Source organism: Xenia sp. Carnegie-2017, unplaced genomic scaffold (genome assembly GCF_021976095.1).
Source record: "Xenia sp. Carnegie-2017 unplaced genomic scaffold, XeniaSp_v1 HiC_scaffold_16, whole genome shotgun sequence".
NCBI classification, from domain to species: domain Eukaryota; kingdom Metazoa; phylum Cnidaria; class Anthozoa; order Malacalcyonacea; family Xeniidae; genus Xenia; species Xenia sp. Carnegie-2017.
In genome coordinates, this window is record NW_025813469.1 from 12,484,133 (window position 1) to 12,501,427 (window position 17,295).

At 35.7% G+C, this 17,295-nt stretch overlaps 4 protein-coding genes across 9 annotated transcripts in view; all 4 read right to left on the bottom strand.

Annotated features, from left to right (window-relative positions):
- The window catches only part of LOC124436602 (tyrosine aminotransferase-like), a 42,816-nt gene extending 32,147 nt beyond the window's left edge, over nt 1-10,669 (bottom strand). For 4 of the 5 annotated variants that reach the window (XM_046986570.1, XM_046986574.1, XM_046986569.1 and 1 more), the window contains exons 1-2: nt 1,158-1,260; nt 73-176 (exon numbers count right to left, since the gene is read on the bottom strand). In XM_046986570.1, the coding sequence (XP_046842526.1) occupies nt 73-136 (64 nt within the window). In that variant the 5' untranslated portion in view covers nt 137-176; nt 1,158-1,260. Of the gene's footprint in view, nt 1-72; nt 177-1,157; nt 1,261-10,622 lie in introns of those variants that run through there. The other variant, XM_046986572.1, reaches the window with a different exon arrangement.
- The window catches only part of LOC124436599, a 66,957-nt gene that overhangs the window by 12,932 nt on the left and 36,730 nt on the right, over nt 1-17,295 (bottom strand). The gene's annotated exons all lie outside the window — the stretch shown is intronic.
- Nucleotides 3,505-17,295, bottom strand: part of LOC124436604 (cytochrome b5-like) — an 83,070-nt gene continuing 69,279 nt past the window's right edge. The window contains exons 5-6 of the mRNA XM_046986578.1: nt 4,323-4,360; nt 3,505-3,668 (exon numbers count right to left, since the gene is read on the bottom strand). Of these exons, the coding sequence (XP_046842534.1) occupies nt 3,590-3,668; nt 4,323-4,360 (117 nt within the window). The 3' untranslated portion in view covers nt 3,505-3,589. The remainder of the gene's footprint in view (nt 3,669-4,322; nt 4,361-17,295) is intronic.
- LOC124436598 lies at nt 11,577-16,909 on the bottom strand. Of its 2 annotated transcripts, none has more exons than XM_046986558.1 (2): nt 16,856-16,909; nt 11,577-13,695 (listed from the first exon to the last, which is right to left on the bottom strand). In XM_046986558.1, exon 2 carries the CDS (start codon nt 13,641-13,643, stop codon nt 11,835-11,837), a length of 1,809 nt encoding a protein of 602 aa, XP_046842514.1. In that variant the 5' UTR covers nt 13,644-13,695; nt 16,856-16,909; the 3' UTR covers nt 11,577-11,834. The 2 variants fall into 2 exon arrangements, with proteins under 2 accessions (XP_046842514.1, XP_046842515.1); XM_046986559.1 differs by lacking the exon at nt 16,856-16,909 and adding an exon at nt 15,557-15,618.

Genomic DNA, 17,295 nt, shown 5'->3' on the forward strand with positions numbered 1-17,295 from the left:
TTGATATTTTTGAACACAAATTTCCGTGGGGTTAGATTAGGGTTATTTATGAAAACTGTCGGTGTAACTAACCATGAGCTGGCTTGTAGCCGTTGTTTTTCCTGACTTTATTGCGTAACAGAGCGCCCGAACACATTCTTCATTTGGTGGTAGGTTACCAAAAACTGTGGGATCACCTGGAATATAAAAATAGTCAGTCATGCAAGGTTTTTGGAAGGTTAGTTTCATACAAGTTGGCTCCGAAGGTGAGGAGGTTGCACCGAACCCAGATAATGCTAATGAAACTTCACATGTTTGTAGATGTAGATCGTCCAGGATAGTAGAGTCCTGAGGAGAACTGTTGATGTTTATGTTGACTGACGTTTCGAAACCTCAGTGCTAGTGAAGTCGTGTGAAGGACTGTTAATGTTGATGTTTACTGACGTTACGACACCCTTAGCAGTAGTCATCTTTTGAGTCAGGTTCACAAACATCAAAAGACATTCCTGTGTTCAAACCATTTAATTTAGTAATGAAACTTCGTCATCTTTGAAATAATTGTCCAAGATTAAATATTAGTTTCTTTTTCAAAAGGTTTTTTCACACTTTAGAAAAATATCGTCCATTAGATACCGTCATCTAAAGACATAGCTGTCACACGTAGATTTAGAAACACAGGCGTACAGAAGCTACCTCTTCTGTGAGGGCAGTAAACTTTCTCCAACCCACAATGAAGGTTCCACAGTATTTTAGCCCGACTACCGTTAAAAAGTTGCCCAACTTTTTAGTCTCCAAACTTTCTTTGAGGGCACGTTCTCCCCTTCCCATCACGTACGACTATGTTTAGAAACTTTGGAAAAAATATTATCCATTATAGATACCGTCATCAAGAGACTTGACGGGTTTTGTAATTATTTCAAAAACGGCAACAATTTAAACAAGGGCAATAAATAGAATGAAACGTTATTTGAAATCCAACGAAGTTTCTTATTTGTTAAGAAAATACAATCATCCAAAAGAATTTTGAAGTCGCCTGGACGGCATTCTCGGTTGTTGATGACGCTGGAGATAAGTCTGCCACTGAGCGAACACAGAAATCGCTAATTTGACATTAGCTCTGATTTAAACCGCTTACTTCGAATGTTGCCACTACGAAAGAAAATCTGAAAACTACTTACCAACAGTGAGACTAATCACCTCCAATTGAGGATTTTCCTCGATGTGCATTGTCTCCACAACATTTCTTATAGGATTAAACGTGTTCTGTGCTGTATACGACACTGGGATTTCCCAATCTCTTGGCTCACACGTACTGATTCTACATACTACGTACACAAAAAAGAACATGACGTCATTGATTTATTTTCGAATAAACTCAATTGCTCACGCTTAAATATTCATCAACAAAACTAATATGGGCAAGCCCATGAAAAAGTGTGTTTTCCCGAAAAATCAGTAGAAAGTGGCAGTTTTTTGGCTTCTCCTGTGCAAACATTTCTGTTTTCATTCACTGCAGGAAGAAAAATGAATGAAATCAATATTTTAAAGAAATGAATGCCAATTTTGCTGTAAAATTTGCATTGTAGTGGTAAAAGTTCAGGCTGACTTCATCAATGGTAAGAGGCTGTTCTGTGGTAGCAAAATACTTGAAACGTAACTGATTATTCTCAATACTGAACGAAAACCAAGGTAGAAATAGAGATAAGATTTGCATAATATTGAGCCCAAAAAACAAAATTCTGCCACGTTGTTTGTGGTGACTTCGGCGATATTAAAAATATTAAAGGCACGCGAATTTCCACTAAACTATTTAAGCCTACCGAAACTATGAGTAATTTAGTAAGGTTGAAGTGGTGGACTGTTTTCAACAGAGAAAGTTCCTTAACACAAACGACAGCAAAACAAAATGAAGACAACAAACAAGAGCCGAATTCACGAATAGATTTTTAGTTAGATAACAAAAAGAGTTGTACATTAATTCTACACAAAGTGACGAACAGATCGTCACAAATAAAAACCATACACACCTTGTTCCATCGATAACGTTTTACAGGAATCAACAGAAACTAACAATTATAGCAGTTATGTTTCGAAATATCTACGTTCAAACAAAATTTGACAGTTCTGGCCAAATATTTTCGCACACCTTCGTCTAGCCCATCAACGGCCATAGAGCAACCAATCAAATCAACGTTGCCACGGAGACATTGCCGGTTCATTAAATATTTAACTGTTTAAAAAGTTGTTACATAACTAAAAAAGGAAGTTTGACACTTCTATTCTTTCTAATTAAAACACAAATTCTACGTTTATTGAATATTGCGTTTTATATGGTTTGCCCTCTTGAAAATGTCCAACAAAACACGTGTTCACGGGAGGAGCTACTACACCTACCTTACACCCTCCTACCCTCTCCCCCTCCCATCGACGATGACGATTTCGTGTTTGGCCAATATATTCCCGTTAACAAAAATCATCGCCATATTCGTTATTGTCGATTTCAGTTAAATTTTCAAATGGCGGTTGCCAAGTTACTTTCTAATGTTGCCAACTACATTTCCAAACGTGGAATATTCGATATGAACTTGTCAACTTGAGTTGACAAGTTGTGTTGTACTTGAGTGATGAAGTTGTGTACTTGAGTACTGAAGATGTGAACTAAAGTTGCGAAGTACTAACAAACGTGAAAGGTCTTTGTACCTTGTAGACATTTGGCAGTGAATCCGTTCAGTAAGCAAGTTGACAAGTTCATATCGAATATTCCACGTTTGGAAATGTAGTTGGCAACATTAGAAAGTACTTGGCAACCGCCATTTGAAAAGTTAACTAAAACCCCGAATAAATTAAAAACTAATAAGAGTATATCGCCACTTTAAATTCAAATTATATAAAAGAAGTATCGCTCTCCGGCCCATGGTGCATAGGCAAAAGCGCTATGTAAGGCGGGATGGTTTGTTGAAAATATACAGACGTCATCGTTAATTGTTGTGTAATCAGACGAAATATTCTTAAAGTCAGCTTTGCATTGTCAACAGACATTAAGTTTATCGTGCACACATAATTTGAATCCTTATTCAACCAATGACTAATTTTCAAGTCGAAAAATGATGAACAAAAGCTTTCACATTAACGGTCGTTTTCATCAACGAACATGTGACTGAACAGAGAAAAGACCCATGAAATTTTTGACCTGGGAATTAATGACCTATAGGATGTTTGACCTGGGCGGTTATCACGCCAGGGATTATTTTGATCGGAGAAGTTATGACCCACAGGGCTTTTTTGACCTGAGTTAACTCATGGGATTTTTGTTCTGGGAATGTAAGACCCATGGGATATTTGGACAAGAGAAATCATAAATCCTAGAATTTTTGACCTGGGAAGTAAAGACCTATGGAAGTTCTTGACATGGGAAGTTATGCCTTACCCACAGCTCCCGAATGCACCTAAAAATAATCCCCTGCCCCCTGAATGCCAACAGAACACACATTCAACCCTTTTCATTTCAACACAAACTAAAAATACTTAAATTTGCATAAAGATTCACTATTTTTTCTTTTTGATTTACAATGTGATACGGTTAAAAAATCATTGCCTACGCCTCAAAGTCTTAACTTGTTGAAGATTTATATGCTGCCACAACAACAATTCCAATGCTGATTGCTGTAGGTATCAACCAAGACAATGCACTATAAAATATCAAAAACAATTTATCACATGAATATAAACAATTCATTTTTCATGTTTACTTTGGCAATTGGTCCCTATGATTATCCTTTCTAATTCCCATGGTAATGCAATGAGCCCCCTGCCATGTTAAGATGTTAAGACTGATACTGCCTACATCCCACGCCAATGCCATGCATCTCCAAGTTATAACTGTTTACTACCCAATGTTAGTACTGTATACTCCTCGTTATCACCTTCTACTGCCCAGATGGTGAACCTTGAATGTCAATAAGACTAACCCCTCTCAAAAATAACATACTAAAATAGAGACTTTGTCGTGGTGAGAAATCTGAAAATAGTTCTAAAGATAGAAAGTACCATAGTGAATGGTAAAAGTAATATAATAAGTTGATAGTTTTTAAAAGAACTGTTTTAAGTAAAGAGCACTAACCCAATAGTTCTAAATTAAACAAAATGATGCATTTAATTTAGAACTATTGGGTTAGTGCTCTTTACTTACAACAGTTCTTCTAAGAACTATCAACTTATTATATTACTTTTACCATTCACTATGGTATTTTCTATCTTTAGAACTATTTTCAAATAACATACTGTCCAGTATCCACCTTCAACACATTCCCTCTGGTTAATATTTGACCATTATTTCGGCCTACCTTAAAGCACTCTTTTTTGTTTCTCTCTCTGGCTCCTCCTTGAAATGAGAGATTATGAAAGCTTACATGAGTTAATTTGCTTAAAAACTAAAAATAACAATATTACAATATGGATGTTCTTTTAATATCACATATTAAGTAAATGGTTTGAACACTGAAGTATTAATTCATGTTTCTAGGTATTGACTGTCCAAGTTAGTGGAGTCCTAAGAAGGACAATTAGTGTGTTCAGCAGTCATTCTCAGGACCCACAAGCATGGATGATGTACAAAGACAAATATGTCAGTAGCACACCATTCTCTGGCACACTCCCTATGCAAGCTGATTTCAAATGTCTAATATTTCAATATTACATATAAATTCAAGCATCAATTTTACTTTTGCCACAGTGTATAAACAAACAGTAGTCCCACTCTATAGAAATTTTTTGAGTAGCACATATCTTATTATGCACGAGATTAGCATAATGGCAGCCAGTCAATTGTATTTCCTTATCAATAGGAGCACTTTGGTGACTAGTGGCAGCCAGTAATCTAATTTGAATATACAGCACAAAGTGGCACAGTGGAGTGAGACTACTGCTTGTTTTTATACTGAGCTTTTGCTGATTTGGGTAATGAATGAAGAAGTAGATTCGTACCAAAACATAATCAGGCACTCTATCCTCCTAAAAAATAAACATCATCTGATTAGTAAAAGATTACAGTTGTCATGGTGATGTGTAAGACAGGATGATATGATAATTTCTATATTCTAGCAGTTAGTCAAAACAAATCCTGTGCATGAAAACTTAGACTTCTGGTTCAAAAACAGAGCATAATTGACACAAAAAATACCACAATAATAGCAAGCAAGGGCATACAATGGGAGGATGGCATATTTTGAATCTTAAATCACCTAATTTACACAATTTTCTAGCAAATAAAGCCTAACTACCTTGACTGCAGCCCCCCTGTCATAAATAAAACGCTATTTGCCAGCTAGCCTAATTTTTATTCCTACAGTGCAAATATTTTTGTGTTTAAGAAATGAGTAATAATTTGGTGATAAATTTTCTTTTCGAAGTAAAAACTGGGTTCGGCTTCACCACTGCACAAGGCTATATCAGAATTACCTCAGCTATTTTTCTTATGCAATACTCATTCATCAGCTCTCTTGCATCATCCGAGTGGCCAACATCTTCAAAGAGTTCTGTTGCATGTGTTCCTTTGTCATTTTATATGTGCTTCCTTCAACTTGTTTCCAAGTCTCAAGCCTTCGTTATCTAGGAGCTTTTGTAATTCTGTAATATACTCCCACCATAATTTTTTAACCATCACCATCATCTATATTTCTTTCCAGCATTTCTTCGCAAGACAAGGAAATCAGATTCTTTTCTTTGAGCTGCTTTATAACTGACGTCAGTGAGGTAACTTTTTTGTTAAGGCGTCTTGCTTTTTGTTGGGTCGACTTAAGTTTCTTTTTAAGGTTTGAAACCTTTTGCTGATGAATATTCTTCATTTCTTCTATTTCATGGTCGTCAAGCATTGTCGTCTTCTCAGGAGGATAGTCATCGTCACTCTCGACAGTCCTAATTAGAGGTCGCTTTCTCCTCGTGGTGGTCTAACAGATTTAAATGTTTTCTGAATACGTTGGTGAAGTTTTTGATCTTGCAGACAGTCGAACTGATCTTTATTGGTTTTATCATGTTGATGTACGATGCATGCATATCGTGTAGCAGTCAGAACTAATTTTGGCTACAGTGTGCAACTCAGTGTGAACAATTACATGTATATAGTTATGCAACTTTTAAATAATCATTTTTTTTCCAATCTTTGTTTCTAAAAACTATTATCCTAAATATTTCTTTAATTGTTATTCACCTTTTTCATATGTTGTGGAAAGAGCTTAAAACGAGTTGGAACAGCATCTTTTCGAAACTTAACAACTTTTTCAGATCTGTCAAAACAGCTTTCCAGAAAGTGATCTGAACACAGCCTGCTTGTCGCGCTAGGTGTCCAACGTTCTCTGTGTATATTTTTAATTCATACCTTTCTTCTTTCAAGATCAGCAGGGAATCTTGTAAAAAGTAAAAAAATCGTGGCTATTTTTACCGTTTATCAAGTACAAATGTAGAAAAAAGTGCACTACATGCATAAACACCGTTGTAGGGAGGTGTGGGGACAACCTCCCTCATTACAATTATTCTAAGTAAATTTGTGTGCATATAAAGTAATTAAGATCAGAAAGATAATTAAGTAATTGCCCTTTTGCCCTCCCAAAAATTAACTTTGTCAGTGCTATTCATGTGAACGTTAAAGAGCTTAGCGATGAAACGTCCGTGGAAACTGTCTTTTAATGGAGGTTTCGTCGTCAGATGGCCCTTCGTTACTGCTCCGATTGAGCTCTTCGTCTTCCTCATTCATTTTTTTCTTGCGTTTTGTACAGCCATATGCGCAGCATTGAGTGCCACGATTGTCTGGCATTTTTTAAAGATCCATAATCCTTTTCTTGCACTATATGCTAGTAGCTTTGATATTTGGCAAACCTCAGACTAAATTACGAAATATGTATATCTCTATCTTTCGCGCCGATTCAACAAGTTGATCTCTATAATGTCTATGACTTGTTTCATCATAATTCTGCAATAATTATCTGGTTAAAAACATTGTAAAAACCACCATTTTATTAGCTAAAATTATTTAATACTTTACATAAATCGTGAAAAATCTTTCAAACTGTTATCTTTAGGGCAACAACAAAACACGTTGACATGAATAACTCCTAAATACTCTTTGAATATCACCATCAACAAGTGTCCCTGTAGTTATGGAGCGTTATGCTTACGGGATTTCATAAGAGCAAAATCATTAATCAGGCATGACATATCAATACTACGCAGAACATCATTTTCAATACTCAGAAGAGCAAGGCTATTTAGTCGTTCCTGTGTCATGGTTGAACGAAGATGATCCTTTATTAGCTTTAATTTCGAGAACGACCGTTCACCAGAACAATTTGATATCATCATACTGAGGTAAATGCGAAACACAATAACAGTGTTTGGAAATACAGTTTCCAGGTTATTTCCCACAAGAAACCTGTATATACGCAGTTCTAGGAGTCTACCTTCACTTTGATGTCGTCATCATCATCGGATGTTACATCGATGTCATGGTCTTCACTAGGCTGAGCAGAAGATCCAATTCGAGCTGAAGAATAATGAGGTGCAGCGCATGACTCGCATCTAATGCTCTTTTCACGAATTCTGTGTTGAGAAAGCTAGAAAACTGGAGCAATTCATCACCCAAATTGACTTCGAGGTCAGTGGAAAATGCTTTTTGCAATCTTTGTGCGTTTTCCAACACGTCTTCAGCTGGCAGATCTGTAAGCTTTCGCAGAAAGCCAAACTTTTCAGCAATGTTGATGTAAGCACTCAGTCGTTTTCGCAACTCAGCATCCAGACTATCGATTATTACAAGGAAAGTACCTGTGCGAAAATTGTCGGCTGGAATCTGCAACAAATCAGGTGCTGATCCTGGCTCGTCGTTACGACGATTTCGTTTACGCACGCGCTTGATCTCTTCTTTATATTGATCACATTCACTGAGCTCCTTTCCTTTGGCTTCAAATTCTTCAAATCTGGTTCGCAGCGAAAGGACAAACTCAATCAGTGATTCATATAATGCAACAGCAGTGTTGAGATCTTGATCAGCTAATTGCAGGATCTGACTTGTTCTCTGAAATCGTTGCAACATTTGATGCCATAATGCTGTCAGAATTCCAATTTCAAGCTGGGCCATATCAGACGCAAGACTATTGGCTTCATTTTTGGCTTCAGGCTTCTCATCTTGATCATCATGGATCTCGTCTAAAGCAGCATTAATTTCCTCGTATCCTATTACTAGAGCTTTTGTAGCATCTGCACGTGCTGACCATCGAGTATCAGACATACGTTTAACCGTTGGAAGTCTCTTGCTTGAAAGTTGGTCGGTTAAAACTTTCCAACGATGCGTTGAAGCAGCAAAGAAAGAGTACAATCGTTGGAGGAAGTTGAAGAATCTTGATGCTTCTTGACAACAACTGGCAGATGATTGTCCAACAAGATTAAGGGAATGTGCAACGCAGGGTATGTACTGTGCTAGGCTACAATGTTGCTGAATAATGGCCTGCATACCATTATATTTCCCACTCATATTGCTTGCATTGTCATATGACTGGCCGCGGCAATCCGAAATATTTATATTATTGGTTTTCAAATAATCTAGTAGCCTTTCAGCTAGCAATTTTCCGCTATGTCCACGTATGTTAAGGAAAGATACAAATCGTTCGACAGGACCAGAGGGTAAAACGTATCGAAGAATGCATGTCAGTTGATCAACGTGGGAAATATCTGGGGTAGAGTCTACACAGACGGAGAAATACTTTGCAGCTTTAACTTCTGTAAAATCTGCTCGCGAACTCGAGTTGCCATCAGTTGGATGAATTCCTCGCAAATGGTCTTTGAGAGATAGGATGTGTGACCCTTTCCCTTATTTGCATTACGGTTGATGTGTTGCGCTAGAAATGGATCGAACATCGATATAAGTTCTAATGTTCCCAGGTAGTTACCGTTTTTTGGCGATCCAACGATCTCATCAGTGCCGCGAAATGGTAAACTTCGCTCGGAAAGGTAACGGATGGTTTCTGTTACCCGCTCAAGTACTGCCCGCCAATAGTTACGCTCATCACTGGCCTGTGTGACCAGTTCTGAATCAATACGGCAGCCAGCATCGCTACGTTGGAGTAGCTGAAAACAGCATTACGGTGCGCTGAACTTTTCTCATGTCGTGGAATTGACTGGGATGCGCGTTTCCAGTCATTATAACCTTGTTTTCCAAAACGATGCTGTCAGTCATGAGTTTACACGCAAAACAGAACACGACATGTTTGGATGGTGAATAGCAGAGCCAGTTTCGAGGATGTTGCTGTTTTGTAAGCTCATGTGTGTGAACAAAGTTTTTGACATCGTCTATTGTAAGCATCTCCCTCATATCTTGTTGATGTTGCGCTGAAATCGGCATCGGAATTTCTGCACTGACTACTCCCTTGACCTGCCCAGTGCTCTCTCATATTGTCAGAAATATCAGTAGGCCATAATCCCAAATCACAAGAGTATCCATCATTGTTATCAGTGGAAATGGACGTATCACCAGATGTCAACTCCTTGGATGTGTCGCCGGTGTCGGGTTCCTCAACTGCTTCTGCCATTGTTGTCATCGCTTCATCTGCAGCAGTCAGCTCAGAAGAACCTTCATCAGCCTTCGGAGGAAACAGTTCCGATATTTTCGGCATTTTACTTAAAACTTTACTTTCCCGTAAAATTCGTTCATCCTTTGCCTTTCGTTTTGCTGCTCCAGATGCATATTTGCGATTTTTTGTCGCGGTCGCGGTTGCCACCCCCACTGGTGGAACTCATTCTTTAATTGTTAACTATATTATAGCAATTAGCAAACCTAAAAATTTGAAAGTGACGTTTTAGTAATATTTACTTTCACAAAAACATAGAAGGACGATTTGACGGTTTACTATCGCACATACAGAATTGTGAGAAAATAAATCAAACACGCATACGCTTCTTGGTCCTTTGGAGCTGCCAGGAATTCAGGACATTTTTGAAATATATTGTTATTTCATATAAATCGGCAATTTATATATGAGGAATAAACATGTAACCAAGGAAACTTAAGAATGCAGACGGCTCACGGCAGTTAGTAAATCATCAAAACTTACCAAGCGTCGCCGTCACTGCTTCAACATTCAGCCAAATACCTTGAATATCTCCAGTTTGAATTTGTCAACAACACTTACAAGTCACAAACAACAGCAATCTCAAAAATTATCAAAATGAATCGAAAAAAGTCTGATAGTATTCAATACGGTTTGAAAGTCGAGACTACAACAATATCGAGTTGCAATCCTACTGCCAGACGAAAGACTTTATGTAATATAATAGGTGTAGCTAAATTAACGGAAACTGCAACATGTAATATGACGATACAAATGGATCTCCTATCCCATTGCAAAATATAGCCTATATTTTGCCAGTCAATCATTGATACTTGCAGTGTTACCGTTTTTGGAATTGGGCCTCACGCTTTTATATTTCAATTAGTCTTGGCCGTTTCGTTTTATTTCCCTTTTTTTCTTTTTCCAAAGGCAAGCGCGGGGCCCCCAGAAGCGCGGGGCCCGCGGCATATGCTGCTTCTGCCATATGGTTAATCCGGCACTGCCACAGAGCAACGAATATTTATCGTGTTTGGTTACAGTAAGGGAACTTACACTGTTTACTAGTAGACTATATTGAAAAAGTCTTTGAAGGCTACACAAATTCCAATGCTTATCCCGAACACGAATCTCAGCGGCAAAGGACGAAATCCGCCATTTTTTTGTCGTCATCAGATATCTAAGGCCGCGCTTGAGATAGCTATTATAGAGCTCAATGGTGAGTATGCATTGAATGTGCGACCAAAGGCAGTTGCTAGGTTACAAGACAAATCTTGAGATTTTGCAGTATTACGATTACGAACCCCCGAATAAAAGCGTGAAAATAAACGAATAAAACATAATATTGCAAATTGTTGGTGAAATAATATTTATCTCATCTCCAAATAGAGTATTTACTATTTATTGGGAAATTTCTACTCATTTCCCGACCGAAAGCATGGCATAAAAGATGCATCGCTAGACGTAATGGTTGAACAAACACAAGAAGTGCATAGGGTATGAAAATTTGATCTTAAAAATCTTATCCACAAAAAGGTTGGAAATCTTACTCAACTGCTATCTCTCAAATGGACCTACATTTATTGATGATTACCAAACGTGGTAGGATACAGGGTAAAATCCACTGTTTCTTTTGCTTTCTTTTAAAATGGCGGTGAAATCTCATTAAAAAATTCAAGCATAAGCTAAGAGAAGAACATAAGAAGAACAAACAAAGATTTGAAGAAAATGCCAATGTGTTTGTCTTTATAAACCTCTAGAGCAATAGAAGCAAAAGTCTCGACGTTCATGCTTATTTTACTCGTGTGAACCAGGCTTAAATATTATTACTTCAGTAATGCAGAAAGTGATTGCGTTCACGAATGAGAAGTTAATTAGAAACTGATTGTCTTCACAACATTTCAAATGTGTAAGATAATTAGTAGATTTTTTGTAAATGTGGTGGATGGTAAACTGGGAAATAAATTATTTTGCCACTACGAAAAATATTTTAAGTAAAGTAATTTTTAACATGGAAAACTTGTATTTTATTGTTCAATAAACTGCAATGAAACAAGGACAAGAAAAAAGGTATAAACTATCCTCTAAAAACTCAAACTTATTTAGATACAAAATGCCATTCACCTATTTGAGAAATTTATCAAAATAGTTAATGATTATATGAACTTTTGAACTATACATTTTAAATTTTACAAATTTATCATCCAATGTAGTCCAAACGAACATTGATGAGTTATAACGTTCCATAACTTAATGAAATTTCGTGTCTTAGACATACTTTTGTCCAAAAGGTAAAACTTCAGCAATGGCTCCCCATTGTGATTTATTCATTGAAGGAAGATATGTCCATGAAGAACTACTTCCCATTTCGAAACACTCCACTGATTCAAGCTCTCCACCTTTAACATTCACACCTCCCATGACAACAATTGTATCACCAGTTATAACTGCACAACACCCCCATCTCTTTTCCAACATTGATGGTAAGACTGTAATCTTTCCTGTTTTGCAGTCATACATGATAACACTGTTCAAAAATTTTCTTCCATCATCACCTCCAAGAAGAACAACCTGATCTCTCCATTGAACTGTTGCCATTCCTGTCAATGGATGAGGTAATGGAGGCATTTCCTTAAATGTATGAGCCCTTGGATCAAATTCCAAAACACTGGACAAAACTTTGCCAAAAATAAGATCTTTTCCCTCTCCTCCAAAAATAAGAACTTTATCATCAACAACAACAGCTCCATGGTCATCCCGTGGTTCAGGCATGTGACACAACTCCTTTAAAACATGAGATGTTGCGCCCATAATCTTTATTTCACTGATCAGATCAGATTTTCCTTTGCCAAGAATGTGTCCTCCAATGAGAAGGATTTGTTGTTTATAAACAACAGTTTGATGATAACAACATACAAAAGGAAGTTCAGTGGGAAGTTTTTTCCATGTCAAAGGAAACTCTTTTATATTCAATGTCACCATTGACTCGCAACCACGACCTCCAACAACAAATAAATTATCATTATAAATAAATGATGAAGCCCACCTGTGCTCATTTTCCATTGCTGCAGTCTTAAACCATTTCTTCTCCTTCCATGAAAAAATTTCAACCCTCTTTGAGACGCCTCCGGCAACCAAAATATCACTTCTTAATAAATCCATAACTAATTTAACTGGTGATGCGAATATTGGAGGAAAATGTTCATTTATAGTCATCTTGTCCAAAAGTTCAAATATCATGGTTTTCATTTTTTCCATTTCTTGGGAAGATTCAATCACATTTTTATACCAAGATTCGACAGCGAACTCTTTGCGCCAGTCCTGTATTGGATTAAACATTTTTCCGTCTCCAAGTTCAATTCTTGGCCAAGTTGATAAATGATCATAATTGTTGTTGATCCTTGCAATGAACTGATATAAATGATGGTTGAGAAGAATGACACACTTCATGTTTTCCATTCTTTGGGATTTTTTGAACATCGCTCTCATGCCACCACCGATAAAAACAGAGAACATTTTACGAACACCGTCCAATTCATGCAGCCTTTTTATATAAGATAAACATAAATCAATGACATTCTTTCGATGCTCCGGACATTCAAAAATTTGTGCCATAGTCTTAACAATTACGGCAAATATTCTGTCCTCCAAGCTTAAATTTTTGTTGTTGAAAACATCCGTTGCTTTCTCACGAGATTTTTCAAATCGTTTTTTTGCCAATTTAAAAACCTTTGAATGTTGTATTGCACGGGAAAGATCATACTTGGTGGTGATGGCAGTACAAGTTGCCTGAGACTCATCATTATTACTTGCTTCTTCACATTCTCTATCACTTTCTACTTCGTCAATGCAATTAAAAAGTAGAATAAATCCTTCCTCCAAGTAGTTCAAACTGGAGAAAAGGTCTATTTTCGAAAGATTATCTAGCTTTGTTTTGATGTCGTGTAAATCTCGCTTGATAAGTTCGCGAAATCCTTCATTACCAACGTCACCGTTTTCTAGGCTGTCTGCTGCAGCATCTCGGGCTTTGTTCGTAAAAAATTGAAATATAGAAAGCAGTAAGCTATCTAGAGACATGGTGTTTTGATGATTTGTACTCGTAGAGCTTGTGTATAAATCTATTGCGTCTCTGTCAAAAACAAAAACATCAGTAAAATTAGCTGTGTTTGTATGAATACTGATTCAAATACAATGCTTTATTGCTTTTAAAATATCAACGAATCATAATAATATATATTAATATGTTTACAGCAACGATTTACAGCATTTTCCATAGATCAGATTTTGACCTTTACGTGGGAAAAAGAAGAAATCGATAATGAGAGAAAAATGAAGGAAATTTTAAAATACGAACAAAATCCAAATAAAACTTAATGCTCCTGCTATATTGTTGATTTAATGATAGTTTACCTGCAAATATTCAAGAGTTACTTTACAACACTTTACATGACACTAAATGACTATTTTCTTGAGAAAACCGCTGAATGCGCGTACTGCATTTTTGTGATTTAGCGATAATTTTCGACAAGCGTGAAACTAAACTAACCGAACGAGATCTTATGAAAACTAGAGCACTATTGCTACAAAATTATCCTAGATCTATCTCTGCAGTAAAGTTTTTTAAAGAGTAGACGATATTTATAGTTCACTATTTAGTCCCGTTATTTCATCGATTCTGTATCGTTTGTGTGTGTCTGAAGACATGAAAATTGATGTGTGTAGCGACTTGTAAAGTGTATTTATTAGCTAACATTAAATTTGGCTCAAAGTCTACATTATCAAGTGACGAAAGTAAAAAAGCGATAACGAAGGAAATCCACGAAGTGAGAGCTTTTAAAAGAGAAGGGAAGTTTATTCAAATTAGGAAAAATACATAATGATGGAAATTCTGTGTGGAAACCGTAACCATTTTTCTGGCTGATTCTGCTCTAGTTTATTAATTTTGCATCTTTATTATATATTGTATTTCTTGTTACAATAGTTTGAGTCGATCAGTACGTCGTGCTTTAATTTATAAGACTAAACTTACATTGACCTTTTCAACAGAATTCATTCAATGTAAATAGTGCAGCTAGTGCTTACGTTTTATTGATAACGTTGACAATCTTCAGTTTGTCGAATGACCATTGCAATGTTAAGCCCGCCGCACACTGGTGAACTTACCACGCGTACTTGTTATTCGTGACAGATGAGTCAAATATCAAACGCGTTTACATTCTACATTGATGAATATAATAAAGATACTTCTAGCATCACACCTAAATCACACATCACAACTAAAAATAAAATATTTCACTTCACACTAATTCAAAATGACAATACACATTTAATGTATACACAATACAATGACGTAAGAGCCAGATAACAAATACGGTTAACCTGACGTTTACTCGTTTACTCCTCATTTGACTCTGAAGATGACTATCGCTAAGGTTGTCTAAACGTCAGTCAACAACAACAAAAACAGTCCTTCTCAGGACTTTATTAACCTGGACGTTCATCATTTACAAACATGTAACGATACTCCCGGGTTCAAACCATTTACTGTATCAATAAATAGCTGACTATATGAATGAGGAAAAAACTCTTCTTTATGAAAGTCATGTTATATAAAATTAAAATTATTGCACATAATGATATGCATAACTGAAATTCTGTGACGTGTCATAATTTTGACTCAACACGTTAATTTTGTAACTTTGCTGTATCAATATAATTTGAATTAAACGATAGAGCAAATTGGTATTGATGTGAGAAAGGTCGTATTTCCCTCGTTTAATGTATCCAAAATATATTTGTGTTTTAAATTTTCACCAAAATGAAGAAATTTTATCAATATGAAACATACAAGGCATTAATTTATAAGTTATATTTAGCTACAATATTTGTGACATCAAAACAAAACAATTGATACATGGACACAAAACATTAAATCAGAAGGTTAAAATACACTGTTACTTAAATGCGAGTAATTTTTAAAATCAACATACCTTCACCAATTTAGAAAGATTAATAACAACGGAACCAACTATAATATGATGTGTTTGCTTTTGCTTGATAATAAATAAATTGGAATGTTAAATAAATCTTGAATTTAATCACCTGCTGTTTTTATTGTAAAATATTGAATTTGTTCACAACCAATAGAATATGAAATGCAAGTTTCTTATTTGAGCTATGACTGAAGTAAACACAAAGAAGTTTTGACTTGGAAGCTTTATGCCAATAAACCTTTCACAATTTACTATTATTTAGTTCAATTATTAAACATCCTGGCTTACATACAAACTAACTGAAATAATCTTAAAGGAAGACGGAGCAGCCAGCCTTTTACAAGTAAGATAGCTCAAAAATTAAAGATTTATAATTTAGGAAGTTAAGAAAATCAATAAACAAAGCTTCTTTAAAATTGTCAGCGTTCCAACTTTGAAACGTGGTCAATGAAGTTTTGTCATTTTGTAAACTTTTGATCCGGATAAACAAATAATCTGATCAGGGGCGTGAGAAGCAAGTAAAAGTTGTGGGGCTCAAGATTTTAGGGGCTGTCTTTATTTAAAATTGGAATATCAGAGTAATTGATCTCAAAGTCTCTAATTTCGAATAATTTTGTCACATCTCAGTAATCAGAGATACTTCAAAGTTAAAAGCGTTTGGACTTGACAGTTCATCATGCAAAGTTTTGCCATTTTGTGAACTTTTGACGAAAACAAATATTTTAAATAGTCTATCTTACAACAAGTTGAACAATTATAGACTAAAAAAAAATCACGTGTACTATCACGTGAACAAATGAGCTTTTCACCCCAAGTAGGCGCAATTTCTAAAGACATACCTAGTAAAACGTTTTTATGTCATCATCTGTGTTAGGAATAAGATAAAAAGTTAGATGAATATATGAATGAGGAAAAAATTCTTCTTTATAAAAGCCATGTTAGATAAAATTAAAATTATTACACATAATGTATGCATAACTGAAATTCTGTAACGTGTCATAATTCTTATTCATCTTGTTGATTTTCTAGCCCTGCCGTACCAATGATATTTGAAAAGACTAATGAAATTAATTGTTGGTGACAACGCAAGAAAGGTAGGAATTTTGAAATGAAAAATTATCCAATGTGTTATTTGGAAAATCCCACCAAAATCAACAGACGTATCAATATAAAACATATGAAGTGTGAATTCCATCACTAAAATTACATTCATGTTTTTTGTGACAAATATAACAAAATTCTAGTCATAAGAACAAACAATAACACTATGATGGGTGAACTTTATAGTCAACATACCTTCACAAATTCAGAAAGATTAATAACGACGGAACAAACTGATTGATATGTTTGCTATTGCTTGATAATAAAGAAATTGGAATGTTAAATAAATCCTTAAATTTAATCACCTGCTGTTTTTATTGTAAAATATTGAATTCTGTTCACACCCAATAGAATATGAAATGCAAGTTTCTTATTTTAGCTATGACTGAAGTAAACACAAAAAAGTTTTGACTTGGAAGCATTATGCCAACAAACCTTTCACAATTTACTATTATTTATTTCTAACTGAAATAATCTTAAAGGAAGACGGAGCAGCCAGCCTTTTACAAGTAAGATAGCTCAAAAATTAAAGATTTATAATTTAGGAAGTTAAGAAAATCAATAAACAGAGCTTCTTTAAAATTGTCAGCGTTCCAACTTTGAAACGTGGTCAATGATGTTTTGTCATTTTGTAA

Bases quoted from the DNA above. Each gene is read 5' to 3' on its own strand.
- LOC124436598 (XM_046986558.1), bottom strand. From the start codon at position 13,643: ATGTCTCTAGATAGCTTACTGCTTTCTATATTTCAATTTTTTACGAAC.